Source organism: Berghia stephanieae, chromosome 1 (assembly GCF_034508935.2).
Source record: "Berghia stephanieae isolate SIO BIC M18660-M18661 chromosome 1, UCSD_Bste_1.3, whole genome shotgun sequence".
Lineage (NCBI taxonomy): Eukaryota > Metazoa > Mollusca > Gastropoda > Nudibranchia > Aeolidiidae > Berghia > Berghia stephanieae.
This window is the reverse complement of record NC_088360.1, coordinates 76,151,642-76,172,216: the sequence shown is the minus strand read 5'-3', so window position 1 is coordinate 76,172,216 and position 20,575 is coordinate 76,151,642. Positions and strand designations below refer to the sequence as shown.

General features: G+C 34.4%; 1 protein-coding gene across 1 annotated transcript in view; it reads right to left on the bottom strand.

Moving 5' to 3' along the window:
- The window catches only part of LOC144980207 (uncharacterized), a 37,658-nt gene that overhangs the window by 14,869 nt on the left and 2,214 nt on the right, over positions 1 to 20,575 (bottom strand). The window contains exons 2-16 of the mRNA XM_078927824.1: positions 20,269 to 20,500; positions 19,655 to 19,858; positions 17,301 to 17,416; positions 15,636 to 15,800; positions 15,130 to 15,265; positions 12,723 to 12,875; positions 12,208 to 12,368; positions 10,120 to 10,296; positions 9,144 to 9,184; positions 7,015 to 7,046; positions 5,759 to 5,859; positions 4,828 to 4,998; positions 3,926 to 3,969; positions 2,265 to 2,384; positions 1,819 to 1,944 (exon numbers count right to left, since the gene is read on the bottom strand). Of these exons, the coding sequence (XP_078783950.1) occupies positions 1,819 to 1,944; positions 2,265 to 2,384; positions 3,926 to 3,969; positions 4,828 to 4,998; positions 5,759 to 5,859; positions 7,015 to 7,046; positions 9,144 to 9,184; positions 10,120 to 10,296; positions 12,208 to 12,368; positions 12,723 to 12,875; positions 15,130 to 15,265; positions 15,636 to 15,800; positions 17,301 to 17,416; positions 19,655 to 19,858; positions 20,269 to 20,412 (1,891 nt within the window). The 5' untranslated portion in view covers positions 20,413 to 20,500. The remainder of the gene's footprint in view (positions 1 to 1,818; positions 1,945 to 2,264; positions 2,385 to 3,925; positions 3,970 to 4,827; positions 4,999 to 5,758; positions 5,860 to 7,014; positions 7,047 to 9,143; positions 9,185 to 10,119; positions 10,297 to 12,207; positions 12,369 to 12,722; positions 12,876 to 15,129; positions 15,266 to 15,635; positions 15,801 to 17,300; positions 17,417 to 19,654; positions 19,859 to 20,268; positions 20,501 to 20,575) is intronic.

Here is a 20,575-nt window from a genome sequence, read left to right as displayed (position 1 = left end):
AAATACATTAAAAATGGTTTACAAATAAATAACACTCTCAAAATGAAAAGCAACTCAACTACAGCTTTTTACATAGACGGAAACACAGTTAAACAACTACAATACGTACCTCAACAGTCATTAACAACAACAAAATTCCACAAGGCGCTGAAGATGGCCAAGAAGGTCTAAGATACATAATATTGTGGACCAACAACAAACTTATGATGAATACCCAATACCTTGCTCTGTTCGCACACACACACACACACACACACACACACAAAATATATATATATATATATATATATATATATATAATATATATATATATTGAATGTGTTTGATACAATATGGTACGGATAGTCTCGATTGTAGAATGAGCAATTATTATTTATATTCATCACATGTTGAGTCAGTCTACATCGATTTAGGACTTCACTCGCAGATGTGTGTTAATGAGAATTTATTTTAAAGTAGTTCCCGCTAGATCTAACAGACCCAACAAACCAAACTCATGTAACACACAGTCCTGACGATGACTGAAAGGGCCTGAAACATCGATGAAGACTGACTCCAACATTTAGGTAAATATCAAAATAATATATATATATATATATATATATATATATATATATATATATATATATATATATATATATTATGAGTGTTGGTGGGTACTTGTAGGTACGAAAGTGCTCGATAATGGTGGTTAGAGCTAATATATAATGCAAATTTTCACTCACATTTTTTTGCCGAGACGACTCGTTTGTGTTTTTTACACTTCTTCAGTCGGCGTAATCCATTGTAATGTCCGTAGAAAACTACACGCATACACACACATACACACACACACACACACACACACACATAATATAAACATGAGAGCACATCACAATACACATCAACACTAATCACCACTACACAACGAAACAACTTTAGTTTGGAGTAAGAAGTTTTCTACGGACATTACAATGGATTACGCCGACTGAAGCAGTGTAAAAAACACAGAAACGAGTCGTCTCGGCAAAAAAATGTGAGTGAAAATTGCATTATATATATAAATAAATTCCCTATATTCATTTCATCCATAAGGGGGTTTCGGTAGCTCAGTTGTGAGATTGATCCCGGGTGCAGTCAAGATTTTTTTCCGACCCCCCTGTCCACCCAGCAGTAAATGGGTAACTGGGTCTGTTAGATCTAGCGGAAACTACTTTTTAAAAATAAAATTCATCCATATATATATATATATATATATATATATATATATATATATATATATATATACACCATATATATATATATATATATTTATTTATATATATATTTATATATATATATAAATATATATATATATATATATATATATATATATATATATATATATATACATATGTAGGGGGGGGGGAGTGTGGATGTGGGTGGGTGTTAATGGATGAATTTTATTTTTAAAAAGTAGTTCCCGCTAGATCTAACAGACCCAGTTACCCATTTACTGCTGGGTGGACAGGGTGGTCTGAAAAAAAATCTTGACTGCACCCGGGATCAATCTCACAACTGAGCTACCGAAACCCCCTGCCTTATGGATGAAATGAATATAGGGAATTTATTTATTTAATTTATCTATTTATTAATCATTATAATTAATCACCATTTTCTAACCACTCCGAAATGTGTATCTCTCCTGCTTTTCACCATACTTATAATATATATAACGTTTAGTCATCATAAAACCATGAAAAGTGAGGGTGGAAGGGCAGGAATTTAACAATAATGATATATCTAGACGATAATTTGTAAGAATCATATGAAATAAAGATAATGAAAGACAAATCTTACGAGTTAAACATTTCGGCCCTGTGAAGCTGTCTTTACACAAACATAATGGAACAGGAGAGGCCAAAGCATTGAAGCCACACATTTGTGTGTGTTTACCGCAGTAGTTGTGGTCACAGGGGTTGTAAGCTGAAAGACATCAATTATGAGAATTAATATTACTACGGTAAAGGGATTGATTTTCTCAACCAATTCTTTGGTTATTTATGTATTAAGGCATGCCATCATTGCTACTTATCAAAGTTGCGAAAATGGTTTCAATAAATCCTTTTGCAAACTTGATTTTACATCATGTTGATGATGATGATGATGATGATGATGATGATGATGTTGATGATGATGATGATGATGATGATGATGATGAGGATTTCTATGACGTGAAGAAGACATCGACAATACAGGTTGAAAAAAAATGATACTGTAATAATAGTGATGATACATAGTCTTACCGGTTTCACATTTCATTCCCGTCCAGCCAGGGTAGCAGTTGCAGACAAAATCATCATCACCTTGTCCTGTCTCGTTACATTTTCCATTATCACCACATGGGTTAAACTTGTCACAGGGACCTATAATATTATAACCATTATTGATAGAATTAAATTGAAGTCACTCAGCTCTTTGCTATTGTTTCAAGCCAGCCATTTTTTATGAGTAGTTCTCACTAAATTGTATCAATCGGACTATAAACGGTAAAGGTCACACATAATTTTGTGAGTTGGTAATTTATGTCCGGCTGGTGGAATGTTGTGAGTAAATTACCTAAGCGCACAGCATCAAGAGGGAATCATATATATGTATGCTCACAACAACCGCTTGTTTGATTAGAAAAATATGGGTGTGTCAATATCGTATCGGATGAAAAAAAAATTTCAGCGATAGAAAAAAATACTGCAAATGGATCTACTTGTGTTAATGTTTTGTTGCTCTTAAAGAAAACTTGAGCAGTTCTAAACAAAGAAAATCGGTACTTTTTCTTCTTAATGCTGGCTAGAACTTTTTCACATGTCATATGATCAGAATATATAAAAGTCAAAACATGATCAGACTTATGTTTTTTCTCTTCTGGATCCACTATTATGCTCGTCGAATATTTCACATGGGCGTCCGCCATTGTTCCGATAGTTTAGAACCAGTTTCTACGTTACTATGCGTCATTACGAGGGAAGTGACGTCACGACTGTTGAACCCAATTGCGTTCGGTTATCAGGTCTGCAAAGAAGTACATGTGTGATTCAGATGAAAGTAACTGATCCAACTTTAATTTTTGTTACTTCTGGCAACAATGTGTATCGTCGTCCTTGGTTAGATATAATTATATAAGCAATTGATTTATATTTTTAAAAAGTGATATTTAAGGGGTCTCTTTTTGTTCGCATAACTGAAGTTCATAATTTCTTACTATTGTCAATAGCATTACTGCTATTGATATTGATACCATTGCTACTACTACTACTACTACTACTACTACTACTACTACTACTACTACTACTACTACTACTACTACTACTACTACTACTACTACTACTACCACCACTACTACTACTACTACTACTACTACTACTACTACTACTACTACTACTACTTTATTCTCTTGATTAATCATGTGACTATCAGGAACGTTCACATAGAAGACGAGACTAAACAAAATGAAAACCGGATGTTACACTGATTATGTCTTTTGCGTTGGAAATGTATGAAGACTAATTTCTTACCAGCTCAAAATAACCGAATTAGCCAAGGCCCAATTCTGGGCTAGAGCCAACGGATTTTGAGAATAAAATACGCTCACAAGAGCCATTTTTCTTTCTCATGCATTTGTTTTACAGAGACTAATGACTAGAAAGTCTTTTACTATCTAGGCTTAATAAGTGATGAATGAAATAACTCGACATAAGGATGGGAATAGAGCGACGTACATTTATTTGCAGGTCTAATTACCCAATTCATTATGGGCTCATTGTTGTAATAGAAATCTCAAAAAATGGCGCACGACATTGTCCATTACAACAATGTTAAACTAGGCCCATAATCGGGTTCGGATGTCAGACCTGCATGCATGTACACGTCGGCATAGAGCAAAGTCTGAGTCCAGAGGAACTGGTCTTACCTATGCTGAAAATCTTGACATCGACACATTTGTCGGTGGAAAGTCTGAATAGAAATAGTTTGAGAAAAAGTAAAACAACATAGCTCATATGCTCTTATCAATGGTATGCATTTAGATAAAACTATGTGTAGAAAAGAGTTTAGTGACGTCAATTTCATTCCATCTATAAGAGTGATTTGTTTGGTTTTTGGGGGTTTTAAAATAGTTTTACGACTTAAGATCAATTTAAATCCGAGTTAAAATACAAATAAAATTTCAATTTCAGAAATAAAACTTTTCTTCCATTCTGAATGGCTTTCTATGTAAAACTATCGTCTTCATTCAAAATATCACAACTAAAACATTGTTAAAATGCAAAATAAATCGAGAAAATTTGTCTGGTGGTACAATGGAAAGGATAGAAACAGATTTGTAAATCGTCATTTGGTAATCTAAAGATCGGACAAATATCCATATTTGCTCTGAGCTTTTCATCATCATCATCATCATCATCATCATCATCATCATCATCATCATCATCATCATCATCATCATCATCATCATCATCATCATCATCATCATCATCATCATCATCATCATCATCATTATCATCATCACCATGGCTTTAATAATAATAATGATAATAATAATAATAATAATAATAATAATAATAATAATAATAATAATAATAATAATAATAATAATAATAATAATAATAATAATAATAATAATAATAATAATAATAATAATAATAATAATAATAATAATGATGATGATAATAATAATAATGATAATAATAATAACAGTGTCAATTATCATCATCATAATCATAATCATCACCATCATCATCACCATCATCATCATCATTATCATCATAACTGTAACTATTTCTATGATAACAATATATATATTTTCGTACTGACCCATTATTATCCTCCACTCTGATACAAATTTTCTGCGGTCCTGGTGTATTACTAGACACTATGATATCCGCTTTGGTCATTCCTTCGCCGTTGTGAGTGACATTTGTAAGCTCAGAGGAATTTGTTGAAGGTAGAGTGCTGCTCAAGGGGTATATCCTGGTAATTCTCGCGCTTCATGTAAAGGTAGTAAAAGATAAAAATATGATTTCAAAATACATTAATTAAAAACAAATTGAGCTTTTATTTTATAGTCTAATATTTACTTAATATGCTCAAAGCCCACAGCAAATCTTTAGGCCGAGCATGATGTCTGTTAGGCGATATTACATTTATTTCCGACAGAGACAACGCTGTTAACGACCAGCTATTCCTTTATGGTGAGAGAATATGGGCAAAGAGCCTTTTTCCAAGGACTCAATTAAGCGCCGTTCAGAGCAGAGCTCGAACCCAGTACCTTCCAATCCGAAGGCGAGTGTCATACCAATAGACTACATAGCCGCACAATTACTTACTTATTTCAATATAATATCATTCGCACACTTAAATCAGATATTTTTTTGTTTGACGCTTTAATAAGAATATCAACTTAGGCTAGGAAAAAACAAGTCATAGGCTAGAGCAAGACTTGAGTCTTGGACCAATCGGTCTAAAGGCGAGTGTCATGCTACACAACACCATAGCTGCTCATTGCTTTCATAAGGATCTGTTCAAAAATTTATTTCTTGATACATTCTTATATATACACGTATTTTAAAATTTGGCCAGAACACTCCTCCTTAAAATATCGATCGATTTAAATGACCCTTATCTTGGTAAAACTATCAAACCTGGGACCTCGCGTTCACCTACAAAACACTTCCGATGATTTAAAAAACAAACAAATTATGCGTCATCACATTAAAGGGGTTTAAAGGCTCGAAAAAAGATTTACCCAGGCTGCTCTGTTTTACCGTAGACTGGAAATGTGCAATAAGCGTCTTTAAGACACAGCACAGCGTCTGGTGTGGGGAAGTAGGAAAAATATGGCTTGTCCTGAGGAAATATGAATGATATTCATCAATGTTATCATCACCACTGTCACTGCCACCATAGCTACCACCACAACAACAACTACTACAGCTCCTACTTCCACCATCACAACCACTACGGTTAACAATACTATAATCAACAATAAACAACACTAACAAGACCCCAACCCTTAGTCTGGCAGAAAGAGAGAGAGACAGAGACAGAGAGAGAGAGAGAGAGAGAGAGAGAGAGAGAGAGAGGTGGAAGAGAGAAAGAGGGAGAGATAGAGTAAGAGAGAAATAGGTGGGGGGGGGGGGGGGGGGGGGGCGATGGCGGCGAGAGAACGCCCTAGCTCGAAAGATGTGGTTTTAAGACCAACGACTGCTTGGCTAACGCTGATCACTTATTTAACCTTTGAGGTGTTTCGAAATTTCGACTCGTTCTGACCATCTAAGTAACAGTGGGTGTAGATAGAGGCTCATTTTAAAATGATGTTTTTTCTTTCACGAAATATGCTGTAGGTTTGCATAAATGTGCGTAACTTATGGCCCGTGTTGAAATATACCAAAAATGTAAATAACGATTTGCTCTGGTGGAAGTGCGATATTTGGTGTATTTAGTATTGCTTGAAAAAAAAAACAACACTCAGGTGTTTTTGAGGCTAAGACTGCTAAATTATATATAGCAATCCACCCGATCAGCAAATTCTTTGCTGCACCAATGAACCACCTTGAAACCTCCGGACAATCATGTTATGATGCAGTGTTCAACCTAATTAATGCCATGCATCCTCTGGGCCGCTCCAAAATAAAATGCAAATCCGGCGATTTCTGCTAACCTCACTGATTTATCATGGCCGCCACCCAATATCTTTTTATATTAACTGTAGCAATCGTGCTATCACGATGGATGGCAACGATAGAGCACAGTATGCTTTTCTCCCAATTATGAGTACTCTTCGCCCTTGTCCCGAAGAACCTCGAGCTTCCAAATCGACTTCCATCTAAAGTGCGTATTCCTCCAAAGACAGGGAAGTGAAGCACAAGGCCCGCCAGTATTTGATTCGGCTTGTATTTTAGACACGCTCTATAATTCGGTTGAGAGTGATAAATTGTTAAATAGACTGAGAGAGAACTAGATCTTTGGTTGGTTAGCAAGTTAGATTTAAGTAATACTCACTTGAATCTTTTGTTGTTGGGTTTGCTTAAGCTCTGAAAACAAGAAGAGCATTGACATAATCTTTAAGCTTTGCCGTGTATTGGCTATTATTCTCTATAAATTTCAAATGAGAGTTAAGTCAGTGTATTTCAGTTTATTTTTCAATTAGTCCTCATCGTTTTAACCCAATTTTGCCATTTAAAAGATATCTCTGGGGCCCCGTGCATAAACATGACAAGCCACATTTCTTGAAAAAAAGTGTTACTTTAACGAACATATCACTCCTAAGTGATACTTTCTTCACGAAATTATTCAAGTTTAAATAGCTAGTATACAAAAACGCGTAGCATTTCTTGTGAGCCCAACTGCTTTTATAAACCTTGTTTTATGTGAACATTTTTGTTCAATTTCTTAGTTATATGTGCGGCTATGTGGTCTTATGGTATGACACTCGCCTTCGGATCGAAAGGTCAAGTGTTCGTGTCCTGCTCTGAGCGGCACATAGTTCAGTACTTGGAAAATGCTATGCTCTTTACTCACATTCTCTCATCGTGCTCATGTGTATAATGAGTACCTGGTCGTCAACTCGATGTCTCTGTTCAAAAATTATTTGTGTAATATTGCCTTCATGTCTTGTCATGTAATATGTTATGTGTTGCTGTTTTCTATAGACCCATTGTAAAGCACGTTGAGCACGTTTAGTAGATGTTGCCCCATATAAATGCTCGAGTTTTTATATATTAACATGTGGGTTATCAGGCTCATGTATGGGGTCACAGAATGATTTTATTGTCAACTACAGATATTTGTTCATATTACAAGTTTTGTAAATAAATTGCTCTCGCAACTACCAATAATTATAAAGTATTAATATGAAGTTCTGGCTTCATCATTCAACATAAAGATGATTTATACGCCAATTAATTGCTCAATTCAATCTTAGATATTCATGTCAAAATATATATTATTTTAGCCAGTGAAGTGTCGTACACTGAAAAAACACACGTATCAAAAATGTCGCCATAAAACTCGTTCTTCGTGTATCAATCGATTTAAATTACCCTCATTTTGGAAACGTCCCAGGTTTGAGAGTTTTTGCCATATTAGAGTGATTTAAATCGATCGATATTTAAGGACGAGTTTTCTGGCCAAAATTTTAAATACGTGCCTTTGCAGAGTACGACAATTTAACTGGTTAAATGAGCACTCCCAAATTGTTGAACTTTGCTTTACCCTTTTGAATAATGTGACCAAAACACACCAAAAAGCGCGCCATGTCTTGGTGATTTAGATGCAGATACAAATCGATAATTTAGTCAAAAGAATGAAACTTGGGTAAAGTTTGTGTCCTTTTGTGGTCACGACATGATATATAAATGTTCACAGTTGGAAATGATAAATTCTGACATTTCTGGTCAAGACATCTGTCCCATCATCACATATTACGGTTTTGAGAGGGCAAATCACATATTAATATTGATTTGACGCATTTTCATCATTACAACACTTCAAAAACATTTTAAACTAATTCATTTGTTTCTGCCATCATTCCTTATAAAAGAATATAGCTTTTCATACAGTTGAAGTTATAATTTTTATGCACCTTTTTACACGAAAAAAATTTAAAGGCGCATAAGAGATTAGCTTCAAATGTATTAACAGAAGATTTTGAAATGCGTTGTCATTTAGAATGGATTACAGTTTGGTATACTTTTTTTAAAAAGCGAAGTGCCAAGTCAACTACGTTGCACTATCAAGTTGAAGACGGAGCGAGTATAGCTTTCGATAATATGTTTTTCTTGAATAAGAAACTGTCTCCGTTAGAGCTCAATTTGCAGCATTGTATCAATGGCTGACCATGAGCTACTTATATCCTAGCTCAAAACCAATCCTCAGGGCAAATTGCCTTGCTTATGATATGAATAAGGTGATCTTTAAAATATGTTGAGGGAAGAAGAAGAAGAAGAAGAAGAAGAAGAAGAAGAAGAAGAAGAAGAAGAAGAAGAAGAAGAAGAAGAAGAAGAAAAAAAAGAAGAAGAAGAAGAAGAAGAAGAAGAAGAAGAAGAAGAAGAAGAAGAAGAAGAAGAAGAAGAAGAAGAAGAAGAAGAAGAAGAAGAATTCATTTCCTGCACAGGTAGAGGAATGTGTACCTTTTACTTCAACGTCAAAACTGCAATCTTTACTGTCAAACCTGTGGATAATACAAATTTTAAAAAATCAAACATACAAGTCTACAACACAAAAGTAGTTGGATGATCATTGTATCAACTTCCTTTAATCCTCCACAATCTAAAGCTAAATTTTAATTTCTTGTGCGGCTTTGTGGTTTTGTGGTATGACAATCGCCTTGAAAGCTCAAGGCTCTTGGTTTGAGTCCAGCTCTGAGTGACTCAAAATCGAGTCCTTGCAATATTCTCCTTGCTCACATTCTCTCACCGCACTCAGGTGTAAAATAACTACATGGCCGGTAACAGTATTGTCTCTGTCGCAATAAAAAGTTATATTAGCGACGCCACAACGTTATGCCTCGCCCCACATGTCACATTTTGTCGTTGGCTAGGAACGTATTGAAAATCGCTTGAAAAAAAAGAAATTGTGGATATCACCTCCTAAAAGCAAAACTATTTTTACTGTGCCTCATTAACAATATTTAACAATTCGTGCAGTCGGGTTTTCATGGACACCTGAATGAATGTGTATAATATGACTATAATTGGCAAATCAGGGGTTTTATGCCAGGTTCACGACCCACGGCACAAATCGTCACCAAAATTTGCATGACGTTTACGATTGACATGAACATTATTTCGTGTATATGATGACCTTCAATAAATATCGTGGTGACTTTTTCAAACAATCAATTTTAATGTTTAAATGCGATGAAATTTTAATCATTGTCTGTTTATATTATTTATCATAATATCGAAATCGAAATGAGTTTCTTTGATACTCCACCCGACGTGTACTTATTTGCAATCCTGATAGATAAACCAAATTATTATGGCTCATTGTAATGGGAATACTATCAAAATAGTGTCGATTTCAACGATGTTGAATAATCCCATAATAATTAAAAAGGTAAATAAATAAATAAATAAATAGTTCTATAATGATTTTCTCCCTTACCCATCCGAGTCGATGGCAATGGCTTGTAAGATGTAGTGTCCTACATCGTTCATATCCACCAGCCATTTAATATATGAATTCCTTACTCTCTCACTTTCTCTTCCAATCACGTCAGTAGGTTTGTCAATATCCACTATTCGTTGAGGAAACATGGTCACGTGGAAACGGTCAATTTGACTGTTGAGAAGGATAGGAAGATATCAAAAGAATCAACAAACATTGGTTCAAAGCAAAACTTTTAGAATCAACGTTCATTTTAGTGCATGAAATAAATATTCTCACATTGTGAGATTTAGAGGAGGAATCGTCTGGAATATGCAAGACAAATATGAAGTCTATATAAAACATGACTAAGTTGTGAACAGGTAAAACTAGCTCGTGTCAGGACAAAAGGCGAAGTCAGCTTCATCCTCTTGAAACGTTAGAAGACAAGTATAGTTGTCAACACAACGATTACATTCAAATTTGACTATTGTAACTGCAAAGAGTTCAAAACAATACTGCAAGATTAGTCCCTAAACGCAGCAGGAAATATCACACGTCACCTCTGCTAAAAGAGCTTTATTGGTTTCCTGTTAAGGAGTGAATATTGTACAAAGTTATGATATTGTGTTTTAAATGACTCGACAAGTGTCAACCAACTTATCTTTACGATAAACTGGAGATATATATACACCTACCCGATCCCTCCGCTCGTCATACGATGGAAAATTGCTTGTTACTCAAGGACAGAGCTCTTACGCGTCATGTGGAAGACGATCTTTTTCTAAAAACGTCCCTACCCTCTTAAACAAATTTCCAAAAGAATTACGGCATTCTTCATTGAAAGCTATATTTTAAAAGCATCTTAAGACTTAATTGCTTCCCAAATTGAATTGTTAATGCCCCAATAATGCGCTCTGAGCACTTCCTCGTAATATGGTAGGGCGATCAACAAATACAGTGCATTTTTATATAACATTGGAGATCCGAGTAGTCGATAACTACTCACCAAGTAAACCATAATCCGAGATTAAAATACAGAGACAAGAAACTTTTGGAGTGGCAATTGGGTTTTAATATCAATGTCAGGCCATGCCAAGTCGATTAACAAACTCTCACTCATAATGCTAATATAAATTTGGTTCAGGTTTTCGGAGCTTTCTATTCTCAGTTAGGTGATAACTTCTCATTAAATTCTCTCTAACAGACTATAAACTTCTATGTTTGCACACACAATGTTTGTGACCTCGTGCAGTTTATATGACGGGAAGGAATGGTGTTTATTTTACTTAAACATATACCATTAATACTCAAATGCTATAATTAACGACTTGACATTAAAACTCACATAGGGAAGGAGCCCCTGACTTTCATGCCTCGATATTATCATTTTAATCATGGCCATAATGCTGACAGTTACTTAGTATTCTCTAAGGATACAGATAATATTGCTAAGTTAAGAAGTATATCAAAATGGGAAGGAGCTTTAATGATGCTGTTTGGGTACCATTTATTCAGCTTAGATTGTGTCAACTGCATGTCACGTAGTCTACCTACACGTTTGGCATTAACCAGTTAGCTGCCGTACTCTGGAAAGAGGCGTATGTTTCTTTTTTTTAATTGGCCAGAAAACTCATCCTTCAAATATCGATCGATTTATATGACCCTCACCTTGCCAAAAATTATCAAACCTGGGACCTCTCGAGGTCTGGCCAAATTATTAAATACATGTCTTTCCAAAGTAAGACAGTTAACTGGTTAATAAATCATTACACGACCATATTTTCTTATGATATTGCAGTGGACTGTTTCAGTAACAATGATTCAATATAGAGACAAATAGTTTAATACCCCCCCCCCCCGAAAAACAAAACAAAGGCAAACAAAGAAACAAACAAACAAACTGTGGTTTAAGATTATAAAATCGATTAACTTTGACACAGTTAGAAAAAAAAATAAACACCTTTATAATAAAGAATGGTACCAGCAAGGTTGTAAAAAGCTCATTCAAATGAGTTAAATAAAAGGTTTGACACACATTATCCAAGAAATAGACAAATAGATAAATAAATAAATTTTAAAAGATGAAACAAAATAGATACTTACACATTGTTTGGTTTGTTTGGATGTACTGAGGCGTACAGAGGTATGCGTACATGCGCGCCGCTGTACACGTAAAAAGTTGACACATGTTCCGAACCATTCACACAAGTTGTAGGCAGCACAAAAAATGGATCCTCCACTATATGCAGGGCCTGCACTAGAAACTTAAAAAGAATTAACCAGTTAACTGTTATGTACGGTTTTAAAAATGTGTCAATAAAACTCGTCCTTCAATAAATGACCCTCATCTTGGCAAAAGCTCTCAAGCCTGGGAGTTTTTGCCAAGATAAAGATAACTTAAATCGATCGATGTTTGAAGGACGAAGTTTTATGGCCAAATTTTTAAATACATGTTTTTCTAGAGAAGGGCTGTTAACTGGTTTCCAGGAAATTAAATCTTTTTCTTTTTTCATTTTAGTGAGAAATAAGTTTCCATATTGAAAATCGGTTCAAAGTTATATATTTACTTCAACATTCTATATTGATTTTCAAAATACGCATAACGTTACTTTACTCACCTCGACCTGGGAAGAGCTAAGTGTATCACTAAGAGCCACTTTGGTGAAGGATCCCATAGTGATAGTTTGGTGTGGAACATCCTCGACAAGGAAGTTGACCATCCCCCAGGATCCATCCGTGGCACTGTTAAAAGGGCCAACCTCGACAACGCACTAGAAAAGACGGTGAGGAAATAGGATTTGCATTGCAGACAAAATGTTTCTTTCCTCCCCTCCCCTCCCCTCCCCGGCACCCCAACACCCCTGCCATAGAAACGCAGAGCCACCCACCCACCTTTCCCATCTTTATCCGTTATCAACTAATTCATCGTGTCCTTCTCAATTCTCTACCCATACTCCAATTTTTTTTTTAAATAGAGCATTTATATAGCGCAATATCCACGAAATGTGCTCAAAGCGCTTTAAACGTACAACCAATAGCAACACTTAACATGTGGACGAGACATGACGCCTGTTATGCAATATTACAATTATTTGGGCAAAGACAACGCAGTTAAGGGCCAGGCACTCATTTTGCATCTGGGTATGGTGAGAGAATGTGAGTAAAGAGCCTGTTCCACGGACTCAACGATGCTCCGCTCAGAGCGGATCTCTAACCCTGGACCTTCCAATCCGAAGGCGAGAGCCATACCACTAGACCACAAAGCCGCACAGTCCAGCGCTAGGGGCCTTTGTTGTCGCTCAATTTCAATGTTACCTAGCGAGAACATACTTCAAAGGGAAATAATTAGCAGATCAAGATAACAATCAAACAAGAAAAACATAATAGAATGATCGGATCGTATCGTTTAAGAGCTAATAGGTTCTAATGACCTTTATATGCTCTGCGTAACTGTTATGCATAGATACAATTTATCAATTATATAAACAGGATTTAATGTTAACTAAATGATAACATTGAGAATTAAATATCTAATACATAAATAAGTGTCGTATTCAAAATTCGTGGTATAATATAATTAACTCTATTACATTCATTTGGTATGTCCAAATTTGTACATTCGAGAGTTTCAAATATTTGATATTCAAACTGCAATAATATCCATTCTTCATCAAAATCAAATATTATGTTAGTAAGTTCTTTATCAATTTGGTCTCAAACTCTAGATTATTCCAAGTTGTTACAGTTCTTTGAATTATTATGTTATTTTTCCTTATAGACGAATTATATCTTTGAAAAAATATCTTAAACGTATCTCCCTTTTGTATTTGTAAGGTGCGAATGATTTGAACAATCAGGATAGATGGCGACTGTTAGGCAAGGCCTCGTAGCGCTTCTTTGTGCGTTCTCAGTGTTAACAGACTCGCTTAAATAAGGGACTTCACACAATATTTTACGGTTCTTTGAATATATATATATATATATATATATATATATATATATATATATATATATATATATATATATGTGTGTGTGTGTGTGTGTGTGTGTGTGTGTGTGTGTGTCCGGCGTACCCTGCCAATTGGGGACAACCGGCTGACTCCGTCACTAACTACATATCACCATGACCGTAACCATACCCCATTGAGCAGCGTGGCTCAGCGGTACTGTCTTTGCTTCTTACCCGAAAGGTACTGCATTGCAGCCGACACCTGGGTTATTCCTGTCTTCCCGTCGAATAGACCCTAAAGACAAACTTCCCCTTTCGGGTGAATATACGGAATTTATTTTATTTAATTTATTTTATTTAACAAAAGCAATCTGCATCACACCTTTCAGGAAAATCTGGAGTTCAAACCTACAGAGGGAAATAAAGAAAAGACTGTTCCTGGCAACGGTAGAGTCAGTACTTCTATATGGAGCAGCGACATGGACTCTAACAAAAGCCCATGAGAAGCAACTGGACGGCTGCTACACTCGTATGCTGCGGATGGTCTTCAACGTAAGCTGGAAAGAGCACATATCAAATGAAGAGCTCTACAGTGACCTCCCCCAGTGACTTCGAAGATACAAAAGAGAAGACTGAGACTTGTGGGGCACTGCTGCAGACACAAGGAGGAGATTGCAAGCAGTGGTTCTATGGGAACCGCCTGAGAGAACCAGAAACAGAGGCAGGAAGAATAAAACATACATTGACTGTCTGCTAGATGACACAGGAATGGACAACACCCGGGAGTTGAGTACACTTATGGAGGACAGGACAGAATGGCGAAGACTTGTGGCTCTAGTTGGGGGCCGCAAGGGGGGCGGCCTAAGTAAGTAAGTAATATGCATCATATTATACAAATCGCTACCACCACCGCCGCCATCATCATCATCATCATCATCATCATCATCATCATCATCATCATCGTCGTCGTCGTCGTCATTATCATCATCATCGTCATCATCATCAATAACATCTTCATCTAGATAGCAATCTCCATCACCATGGTTATAATCCCCATAAATATATCCATAACTTACATCAGATGTTACAACGGTGTTTGGAAGTGCTCTGACTTCAGACAAAGCGACCCAACGAGCAACTCGGCATTTTACTTTATCCCCGTCGTTATCTGTAGCAGTGATTGGAATGCGAGTCACTTCATCCATCTTTACTCTGTCAAACAAAATTATAATATTTATGGCCATGTATACACATACTCAGTTTATGTTTCCACACATCATCATCATCATCATCATCATCATCATCATCATCATCATCATCATCATCATCATCATCATCATCATCATCTTCATCATCATCATCATCATGGTCGTCGTCGTCATCATCATCATCATCATCATCATCAGTCTTCACGAGCCTTCGTTTGAAAATGTCACCACAATGTCGCACCAACAAAGCAATAAATAAATAAATAAATAAATAAATAAATAAATAAATAAATAAATAAATAAATAAATAAATAAATTTTAAAAAATAGATAAATAAATACAAAAAGCATTGTTATCTACTCCATTATTCAGACCTGTATATGGGCTTGTACAAGACAAGTGGACTTCTATTAGGTTGTTTCGTATCACTCCTCTCCCCTGGCCTAATCTTTTGTTGTATGTGGTATGGACATTGGCCAGTCACTTTGTCAACGTGACAGCCTTGCAATGTAAGGTTGATCCACGATTGGCCATTCAATCTTTAAGAAAATAAACAAAAAGGGGGAATTACAGTTGTGGGAAATTGACAATCAATGTGGAAAATATAGTAATTATACGAATGAATTCGACTTTTAAAAAAAAGAAACATGATATTAATGTGGGTTTATTATTATTATTATTATTATATATTATTATTATTATATATATTATTATTTATTATTATTATTATTAAATTATTATTATTATATTATTATATTATTATTATTATTATTATTATTATTATTATTATTATTATTATCTTTATTATTATTTTTAACACCATAATCATCATCATCATCATCATCATCATTATCATTATTATATATTATTATTATTATTATTATTATTATTATTATTATTATTATTATTATTATTATTATTATTATTATTATTATTATTATTATTATATTATTATTATTATTATTATTATTATTATTATTATTATTATTATTATTATTATTATTATTTTATCTATTATTATTTTAACACCATAATCATCATCATCATCATCATCATCACATCATCTTCATCATCATATATTATCATCATCATTAATTATTATTATTATTATTATTATTATTATTATTATTATTATTATTATTATTATTATTATTATTATTATCATTGTTTTTACAAATTACATCATCATCACATCATCATCATCATCATCATCATCATCATCATCACATCATCATCATTATTATTATTATTATTATTATTATTATTATTATTATTATTATTATTATTATTATCATCATCATTACCATCTTCGTTTTCATCATCACCATCATCTTCATCAACATAATTAATTTTAACATGATTATCACCATCATCATAAATGACTGGGTTGTTTTGGGGTCCAATCACCGAGTTTATTGTCGAAGAATTAGTGTGGTTGTCCTTGCAAAATGTATAATATTTATATTTCATAATTTGTCTGGTGTTGAGTGTATTAAGTCTGAGTTCAATTATGTAAAGTTCTTGTTTCAGAGACAATCGTAAAAGTGATTAACGAAACAAAAACGTAGCATAATGAAATATAATATCTATATTAAAATGTGAAGACCGCGACATCTCATTTATTTCAAGAGTTGTACTGCAGTACTTTGGAAAAAAAAATAGCCTGTTTTTATTTTTAATGGCCAGAAAACTCGTCCTTCACACTTGGATTTATTAGATTAGCCCTAATCTAGTCAAAAACAAGATGATGGTCCATTTGAATAGACCGATATTTGAAGGACGAGTTTTCAAGCCAAAATTTTTAAAAATTATATTTTGTTTTTCAGAACACGTCACTACAGCTTTTTGAGTTTTTGTTGCAATACTTTTGTCTCACAGTATATTTTATATTCTACGATTAAAGATATTTTTATGACGTGCATATTAAAATTCCAAAGCTAGCTTAAGATTTAAGTTTAAAAGGCCCAAAGAGTCAAGGGAATGAATGACCTTGGCATTAAATACATATTTTGAAAACGTGGGATTTCCTTTCTACTCACACGATATCAGTATATTCATACAATGCATTTATGCTTGTTTCAAAGTAGGCTATTTCTTGGAGCCAATTGGCCACAACGTTCAGGTTGCTCACTTTGCTGTTAATTTTGCTGTTTACCTATAAAAAATAGACAAATGAATTTTTTAAAACAAAACAAGATAGGGTTTGCCCATAAACATCATAAGTGGCAAAAATGAAAACAAATTAATTTCAAACATCATTAGGTAAAGTATTCCATTAAAGTATCAAATTTTGTCGTTCATTCTTCATCCAAGGTAACCATTTTTTTCTTCAAAAATGTTAGTTCAATGGTAAAAACCAGAGTTATGTCAATTAATCCTTCTTAATATCATTCAACTTGCTGGACCTGATTTCAGTCTCTTAGAATAACTTAATATGTATACATGAAAATGTGGTTCTATAGATTGGTTTGGTCTAAAGTTTAGCTCCATTTTTTTAGTAAATCACACCAAAAAAATTAGAAAAAGATATAAGACATCAATTTTTACACCACCAGGTGTGTTTGACTGTTTCTTGTTAACATGATAGAACCGTAAATCTACTGCTGTTATATTTTTCATAGTGATAACACGTCATAATTTCTTCAAGGGTAATAGTCTATGGCAAACCTGATGAACTCTAAAATATCTGACAAGGAGTGTACAGACATCCAGTTGTTAATTAAAGGAACGAAATTAATTTCACTAAGCTCTTTGTCATTGTTTTTAGACCGCCATTCTGTTGGTTAGTTATCACTAAATAACATCAAACAGACAATTAAGGTTCAAGGTTAAACACAGTTTTGTGTGTGGTATGCTATATTCGGCTGGAGGATGATGTGAGTAGTTAACCAATAACTGGTCCATCGTGCAGTCTGATCAAGACAATAACTGAAGTGTTGACTGGCGCAATAAGCATGAAAACGTAAGATTTCGCCTTGCATGTATCTTTAAATGATGCAATACAATGTTTGTTTGTCTAAACCCCTGATACAGGAATCCATTTTTGCCATGAAAGTAACCATGTTCTTCACGTATCGATCGATTAAAATGATCCTCATCCTGTTAAAAACTCCCAAAAACAATCCATATCTCAAGGATGAACTTTTTGGCCAAAATGTTTAAAACTTCATTTTGTTCAAAGAACATCAGCAGATTGACGGATTTTCTTTTTCTTAAACTGTTCAAATTAGACTGGCTATCCTTGATTTCTGTATTGTATAACTGTTTAAAAGCTGCAAGAATTATGAATAATAATAATATGATATATCTATATAGAGCCAATCAGCTCTCGGCGCACATTGACAGGAGAAATCATACATGCTACATATAATAATAACACTTCTCAATATCATGGACAATTTATATACAAATAGTTCCATTAATAACATTATTAAGACAAAGAAGAATTCATCAGGTGTGTTTTAAGGTACTTTTTGAATGTAATTTCAGACGATAATACTCTACTTCTAACATCTAATGGGAGTGAATTCCACACAATTGGGGCGGCATGAGACAATGCCCTATCAGAAAATGTTTTCGAGTCTTTTTAGGTACACAAAGAAGGAGTTGATATCTGGATCTTAGGGATCGAGGAGGATCATAACGGCACAAAAGATGGAATAAGCACATTTCGTGTGTGTGTGTGTGTGTGTGTGTGTGTGTGTGTGTGTGTACATGTGTGTGTGCATATCTGTGTGTATAAATACAATATAAAAATAATGATTAGTTATAGCAAATTGGTTCTTTGAAATGACTTAAAATATGTAAGTGATAAGACAAAAATATAGAAGATGAGAAACGAAAAAAAGGTACCAATTTATTTTCCACCGCATCAAGTGATACAACATTAAAATCTAAGTGAACCATGGCGTTCCGCTATCTTTGTTTTAATCATACATGCTTTGTTTGGCACTGCAACACTAAGAATTCTAAAACTTCAAGAAACCAAGATTTGAAGTCCAAGAGTTACTATGTGTAAAATCTTAAATCATTTGACTGAAATGATATAAGTGGCTACGCAAACAATCTGAATGTAAGATTTTAGCTAATTAACTCTCTCCTTACCAGACATTTTCAGCATTTTCCGCAAGGCTTCACATCCAACTAACACAAAAATAGAGTTTTTATCACTCAAACACAATAGCAGTAGAGTTCTTGCCATACATAATTTCTTTAGTAAAACATGCTCTATAACACACGGTTCATTTTCTTTAATTGTTTTGATGTACAAGATAAATTTGAATAAGAAAAATATTGGTTGTATCGTAAGGAATGTGACGATTTTCCTATCGTTGGTAAGGAGAAGGTTAATTAGATTTATAGTGATGTCGTGCGCTAAGGAAGAATAACTTACTTCGTCTGTGATCTCAGTTTGAGATATATTTCCATTCTTATCCAAGACTTCGAGACTCCAATTCCCAAAGAGAGTATTATCTCCATATGCGTTTATCATGTCTATTCGAGATTGGATGGTGGATGACCCAATAGCTGATTCGTTACATTTGATTCCACAGGGACTCAGATCTAAAGACCAGCCTGATATCAAAACCATTTCCACCTAAGAATCAAAGAGATAAATTAATGTCATTCGTTAAATCTTGACTCATTTTCTTTCAACTAATCCCTTCCTTCAAAAATTGCCATAAAGCTACCTGATGAAAAGCTTATTCAATACATAGTCGGATCAGTTTCTAGCGCATAATGTTTCAATAACCTTATTCTATTTTGTCTTAATAACCTATCTTAAAAATTTAACAACATCCATTTAGTATCATAAAGATTCTATCTCTCTCTCTCTCTCTCTCTCTCTCTCTCAGATGGGTGATTAGTTCTCATTTGAATATCTCAATCAGACTATAATAAACTACATACAATTGTGTTTCTTGGCACTACTGGCCCATTGTAAACGTACTCTATTGTCTTCTGGCACTTTCCTACTCACTTCATTTCTTGACTGGTGTTACTCACCTTATGGAATTGAGGATCGGATGTGTCCAGAAATCTGAAAGAAGTCGAACCTCCACGGAAGTGGTAGTGACCATGGACTGTTAATACCATAGGTATAAGCAATTGCAAAATGGTAAGTCGTCTATCAATTTCACTTGTTGCCATCTTTGTCACACAATGTCTTTGACCAAGGAATCAATCCAAGATCGTTTTGCTTTAAAGGTTTGAGTACGTAACTATAACATTTTTTTAACTGAAGAAGAGAGTAACACAATGATGATGTTTAAGAGAGACACAAACAATATATTTGAAATTGTTAGGTCATATT